Genomic DNA, 6,579 nt, shown 5'->3' with positions numbered 1-6,579 from the left:
GGTATGTGCAAGAAGGCAGGCAGCAGCTGGCTTGATTTGTGCTCTAGCTCCTCCAGCTTGCTCAAAAGGAAGCATTCCTCTTCTGGGGCACTTTGCAGGGTTAGGGTGTGGTAGGGAAGTCTCCAGGGGCCAAAGCTAAGGCATGGGGTTGCAATGGAAGGTGATTTATGTTTTGATGTAAGGAAGGAAATGGGACCCCTTGGTCAGCTCACCACTGGCTCTTCCCCCTCCCTCTGCACCGCTCTGCACTGCGAGGGAGCCCAAGGGCAGCTGTGCAACGTGGTTTTGCAACTTCGTGATTCATAGTTTAATTTGGAGCGACTGGTGAGGCAGAGTCTGGCATGGCAGAGTGCGAGGTTTCCAATAGCCTTTTCATTTTATTTACTGCTCTAGTGCCAGGCTGGTTATCCACATGACTTTATTCTCTTATGCCTCAGATGGAGAGATCATTAGCTTAGCTGTTCTTGCCAAATAAAACATGGCATCCTCTTGTGTTGTCTCCTGCAGAATCCCTCGCTCTAGAGTGGATGCGGAGTCCTTTAAGCTTACATCAAAGGTTGCAGTATTTCTCACTACTAGTGAGTAGCAACTCCTGCCTGCTTGGTACTTGCACTTGCTGACTGTTGTCGGATAGCAGAGTTTTTGTGTTTTCTGGCATTTGTTACTTCTTGTAGTCCAAAGAGAACAGCTGTTGTGTTCACTGGCTTTTAAGGCTGATAGTTCTCTGACCCTTAAGGACCTTCCATCGAGTGAAGGTATCTTCACATTCCTAAGCAACAGATGCGTGTGATCCCTCGTGTCCTCACTACTCTCAGTATTACTGTTGTATTTTATTTGCGCTACAATAGCTCTGATAAACCCCACTCCTGTGTAGGATCCCAAAGCCAACAAGTAGAATATCTCCTATTTTTAGGGTTTTTTTAGCTGTAGACTGTATGTTTTTTCAGAAATTACAGGAGTGGTCTGTGCAGAATTATATTCTACATTCATATAAATGTAGGTAGTTAATTTAAAAAAAAAAGTGCCTGCCTTCCTTGTGATATTTGAAAGGAGCTTCAGTCACAACCCTCTCCACCCCCTGCTTTTTAATCTTCTCTGTTTTTTTAATTTAATTGTATTTTCCTTGTCAGGTGGAGGATGGGACCGTTTCCCTTGTGTTTTAGGTGACTCTGAAACCTGGTTACCATGAAGTCCCGAAGGAGATAGAGGGACAGTAGTGGGAATTTCTTCTCACTCCAAAAAAATCCAACAATTGCCTAATGGTAAGAAAGCTATTACTTTTAATTAACCTTATATTGTATGGTGTCCATTAATCGAGGAACACATTGAAGAATTTGAGATCCAAACCCATTGGGCCATGTGCAGGGGGATTGAGGAGGATACAGGTGGTCAGTGATGCGTGTTTGGAGAGGGTGGGAGGAGTTTGTTCAAAAACGTGATTGTCCTCTGTTTTGTGCCCTCTCCCCAGGGATTACCTCTTATGCTGACGTCATGGGGAGCTGCTATAGTTGTCTGTGCAGAGACAGCATCTCAGACAACCATCCCACCAAATTTAAGGTAAGTATTGCACCTTCATTCCCATCAGAGACTCTGTGACAGCATCGACTACTAGCAAAGCCCAGCATGGGTTAGACTCCAGGCATGAAAGGAAAGGAAACTTCTGCTCTTGCAGAGAAGTCTTTCACTTGATAAGATCTGCAAATATGTTACTGTTTTGGGTTTTGGGTGTTTTTTTTTTTTTTCCTTTCCTTAAGCAACCTCTGCTGCAAGTGTGCTTGTATTTGCAGTAGAAATTGTCTCTGCACTGAGATTGAGCCTCAGCAAGGAAATGGGGAACTGGAGAGAAACCTTTTATTGCTCAGGGCTGTGTTCCAGTGTCTGTGCTGAGACACATCAGCTGAACTGCCAAGCACACAGTCTCCAGGGCTGCCAGCTTGGCGCCTTCTGCCAGCAATGAATTCATGCTCTCAGCTGAGAAAAAGGCATCTCAGTAAATGGAGGGGAAATCCATGGGAATTACAGTATCTTCATGTGTGGGCTTTTTTTTTTTAATACCAATGCACTGAGTTTCCTGATCTGAGCTCTGTGGCCTCTGCAGGTAACGAACGTGGACGATGAAGGTAACGAGCTGGGATCTGGGATTATGGAGCTGACACAGACGGAGCTCATCTTGCACACGCACAAGCGAGATGCTGTCAGGTGGCCCTACCTCTGCTTGCGCCGCTATGGCTATGACTCCAACCTCTTCTCCTTCGAGAGTGGCCGTCGCTGCCAGACAGGGCAGGGTGAGTGTGGAGGTTCCTGGAGGGAGGAACGCGGAAGTTTCTGTTCCCAGGCAGCCAGAGTGAGCTGATGCTTGTGTCTTTCCAAATTCCTGCATCTAATGACTCAACAGGTTCTTTTGCAGCCTCTGTTCCCCCAGAACACCAGAGTGCGCATGCACATATGGTTAATACTCTGCTTAGAACACCAATGAGAACAACATTGTGGCTCAGGACCTGGGCATAAATCTAATGGTCTCATTTTGCTAGTGCATCGGTGCTCCTGAGGTAATTGGTGGAGCAGGCTTGCGCATTGGGTGAGACGTATTTAATGTCAGAGAGGGTGTTAGTTACACTGTCAGCTCTGAGGTGCTGGACTTCTCACTGTAGGCGCTAGAAAGTACTTTCTGCAAGACTGAAGCTTTGTTAAGCATCTTTTAACTCTGGGGATAAAAAGAAAGGGCATCCTCTGTGCCTTTTTGCAGGTCCCTCTTAGGGGTTTTGCAGGAACCTCTTAGGATTTGCTTATTCCACAGAGCTGCCAAATGCACGTCAGTAGCAATAGTTGTTTGAGCACAATGTACTTTTCTCAGTGCATTCTCTCTGCCTTGGTTAGTGCTTTGCATTTTGTGTCTGGCAGCACTTTGTAACATAGAGGGAAAGGAGTTTTATGTTTTACTGATTTTATGCACGGGGGTGCTGTGCATGGAGAAGGGAAGTGAGTCACCCAGAAGTACATGCCAAGTCATCAGCAGTGCTGGGAATAAACTTCAATTTTACAATGGTGCCTGTTAGTTCCTTTACCAGTCTGTCTCTCTTGCTTTGAAGGAGCTGAACATTTTCTTGGCATCTGCATCCCCAAGGAAAAAAAAGTTTGTTTCTTCATTCTATTAATGGGTTTGTAAACGCCTTCTTACCCAAAAGGACTCCGCATGACTGTTCAGCATCTGTGTAAAGCGCTGTGCAAATCCATAGCGCCGTATGCTCCTTTTTGATATTTATGTAAGTGGGGTTTTCCTCTCCTGGAGTCTTGCGCTTATCAGTTGCCAGTGATGGGAATTGCTCGTCTTCAGTTTCTGTTTTGCCTTTTGCAGGATGCAGATCAGTGATTAAAATTCTGCCCTGTGTGTGTTTTGGTTTTGTTTAGGTCCAGGTAGTGGTGATAAAGCAGAGCTGTTTGCTCTTCATATATTACAAAATTTTTAGCAGACACATACTTAACTCATCACTGTTAAAGCAGACAGAAATGAGAGGGTTGGTGTTGTGTTTTGATGAGTTTTCTCCCTTTCTTGTAGATTTTTATTCTGCTTAGTAAACTTTATTTGGAGGATTCCTTCCTGATGCTGCTCCCCACCTTATATAAGGCAGATATAGCTATTTTTTTCGCCAGAATTTTTAAAACCTTATTCTTTGGGGTAGCAGCTGTTGTTGCCATGCTGTTCTTGTTGCTATGGCTTTTGTGCGTGTGTGTGCGTGCCAGCTTGGGATTGGCTAGCTCTGCACACACCAGCTCTGGTTTGGGCTGCTTGTTTGGGGAGACACTGTTTAATTCCCTACATTTTTAAAATACGGTGTTCTTGTCCTTCCCTCATGTGCGCACTCCACAGGGCCCAGTTCAGCTTCAAGTATTCACTGGAAAGACTTTGCCCTGGCAGCGAGAATTGGACTGGGTGCCAAGTGAGTTAAAATAGAAGATTAGAGATGAAACGAGACCGGTTAGCCTGTCCCTTTCACACCTCTGCTCATGTGGGAGTGACGTGTGGGATGCTCACTATTTTCCTTGTAATAATGCACCATTTGGTCAGATGGCAGTCATGGCATTGTATTTCTGTTGATGCAATAACCCACTGAGTTGTTGGTTGTTTTCCTGTGGCTGTGGGTTGCAGGGTTTGATTGTGTTAAACACAGCAAGAGAAATCAGAATTGTGTGTTCATTTAGATCCGGGAATTACGTAAGCTCTTGTTAAAACAGGATTGCGTTCTTGCTTTTCTGACCCTCCTCGTTGTTACTGTGCAGGGATTTTTGCCTTCAAGTGTTCCAGAGCAGAGGAGATCTTTAATCTGCTTCAGGACCTGATGCAGTGTAACAGTATCAACGTAGTGGAAGAGCCTGTTGTCATCACCAGGAACAGTCACCCCACGGAGCGGGAGCTCTCCCAGACCCCTCAGGCACCCAACAGTAAGGCTTCTTCAGCATCTGGGGAGAAGAGGGGGGAATACAGAGACGTGGGTGGTGTCTGCAATTGCTCGTGTGAAACTGCCCTCTGCAGCCCATGGATCTCTCCCATGTGCTGCCTCACTGCTGACCCACATCTTTATGTCCACGTGTGTCTCATGGAGCATGTTTATGTTAAGGCCCCCCTTGTCTGCGATGGGGTATTTTATTTCCAAGGAAATGGCACCAAAAAGCCCTTCAAGTAGTCAACCAAGTTGTTACTCTTCGGTTGGTTTTCTTCTGGACTTTTTAAGTGGCATTTACAAGGATCAGGTGGTTCTTAGAGGAAACCACATCTGGAGGAATTCAGGTTTGTTCAATTCCTGTCATTGGGAATGACTTAAATGTAAAGAAGAGGGCCTAGCCCTTGTATCTATACTAGGTGCTTCATGGTAGGGATGTTCCCCAGACAGGCTGATTCTGACTTACAGGGTGCAGTCAAGAGGCCAGCTTCCTCTGAAAATGAAGTCAACTCTATTTTATACCAAACCAATGCTCTAATGCTTATCTGTCTTGATTCTCTCTCAGGTCTGGGGTACACTGTCCCAGGATTTCCCAATGGATTTCACAGCTTCCCTGGAGAAACCCTATCATACTCCACAGCCCGCCGTCCCTCCGTGAGCAGCCTGAGGCATTCCTCTGTGGGCGAAGACTCTACTCATGCCCTTATTGGGCCTGATGAGCAGGTAAACCTGGGTATCCTAAATTCTGCTGTCTGCAAGCGATGAACAAGCAGCTTGTTTTGCTATCAGGTTTGTGCAATTCTGAGTTTCTCTTACTCCAGCAAAGCTCAGGGGATCTTTATACCTTGTCATCCTTTTTTTCCTCTTTTGCTTCATTTTGCTCTTGAGACTTCTGCTCTCTGACACTTCACTAGAACAGGCACTCTGTCAAGGCTGGCTGAGTTGGCTTCTGTGATCCACTAGTATTCGTGTGGCAATTATTTAACAGCAGCACTTCACTTGTGAGTTCAAGTCATACTGCCCCATCTGTCAGTTATTATTGCAACCCCTAAACTGATGTGCAGATGCATACCCAAGTTCAGACTCTGTATTTTTGATGTTCAGCCCTTTCTTCTCAGTTTTAGAATTTAAGACTTTTCCCTGCAAAATCTAGCTTGTCTCAACCATTATCAGAGAAGCCTAGGTAGGTGTGAGTGCTGCTATATTGCCAGTGTAAGCTGCTCAGGGAAACATTTTGCAAGTGGCTTTGCTTTTTTTCTGTGCCATGTGCATTGAACGTGAAATAGATGATGTGGATCTTCTGCAGTTGGACTCCTTTTTGTCTCTCTTTCAGCCCACAAATCCAGATATGGCTTTTGTGTTTTGCTTCCCAAAATCTTTTCGACTTCTGAAATTCTTTCATCTCCTGCTTCATCAGCCACCAAAAAATTTTCCATGCTTGTTGGTTTCTCAGCTGCTGACAGCTGCTTTGCTCTTGTCTCTTCTCTTCTCCTTCACTGTCCCTCTGCTTCTCTCCTTGCAGTCCCACACCTACGTCAACACGGCCAATGGTGATCAGGAGCTGAGGGGCCGACATTGTATGCACTCCTTGCCTGAAGTCCACCCTCCTTTCCCCCATAGGAACCACAGCTGCTCCCTTGAAGACCGCAATCCCCAGGTCTTTCTGCAACCAGGGGAGGTTAAGTTCGTGTTAGGTCCCACATCCAACTACAGACGTGTCTGTCGGCACCACCGGGAGTGCAAGACACACTTCTGCCCCGCCAACAACAACAACAACGAGTGCGAGGAGGAGTGCCCTTCGCCCCAGTGCGTCTATGAGAATGTCAATGGCTTGCTGACCCCCAGCACCTCCTCTCTCTGCCGAGGCGGGCGCTTGAAACTCACCCGGGAGGACGTGGGCTTACCCGGCTGCTCCCATCGCAGAACGGCGTTGCTACACTATGAGAACTTGCCGTCGCTGCCCCCGGTGTGGGAGTGCCAGCCGCTCCGGCGGGGCGAGGAAGACGCTGGGGATGTGCTGACACCTTCCCCCAACGGCTACTCTGAGGCTGGTGAAGAAGATCCCCTGCAGAACTACATGAACTCGGAGAACAAGGCGCTGCACAGGGGCAGTGGCCAGCGGCGCAGCGGCTTCCCTCCC

General features: G+C 46.9%; 1 protein-coding gene across 1 annotated transcript in view; it reads left to right on the top strand.

Moving 5' to 3' along the window:
- The first annotated feature begins 1,491 nt into the window (after nucleotides 1-1,491).
- FRS3 (fibroblast growth factor receptor substrate 3) overlaps nucleotides 1,492-6,579 on the top strand; it is a 5,415-nt gene continuing 327 nt past the window's right edge. The window contains exons 1-5 of the mRNA XM_010292354.1: nucleotides 1,492-1,557; nucleotides 2,099-2,285; nucleotides 4,279-4,440; nucleotides 5,005-5,162; nucleotides 5,962-6,579. The exon at nucleotides 5,962-6,579 is cut by the window's right edge and continues 327 nt beyond it. Of these exons, the coding sequence (XP_010290656.1) occupies nucleotides 1,492-1,557; nucleotides 2,099-2,285; nucleotides 4,279-4,440; nucleotides 5,005-5,162; nucleotides 5,962-6,579 (1,191 nt within the window). The remainder of the gene's footprint in view (nucleotides 1,558-2,098; nucleotides 2,286-4,278; nucleotides 4,441-5,004; nucleotides 5,163-5,961) is intronic.

The sequence above is a fragment of the Phaethon lepturus genome, unplaced genomic scaffold (genome assembly GCF_000687285.1).
Source record: "Phaethon lepturus isolate BGI_N335 unplaced genomic scaffold, ASM68728v1 scaffold32018, whole genome shotgun sequence".
Lineage (NCBI taxonomy): Eukaryota > Metazoa > Chordata > Aves > Phaethontiformes > Phaethontidae > Phaethon > Phaethon lepturus.
This window is presented reverse-complemented; position numbering and strand designations above follow the sequence as displayed.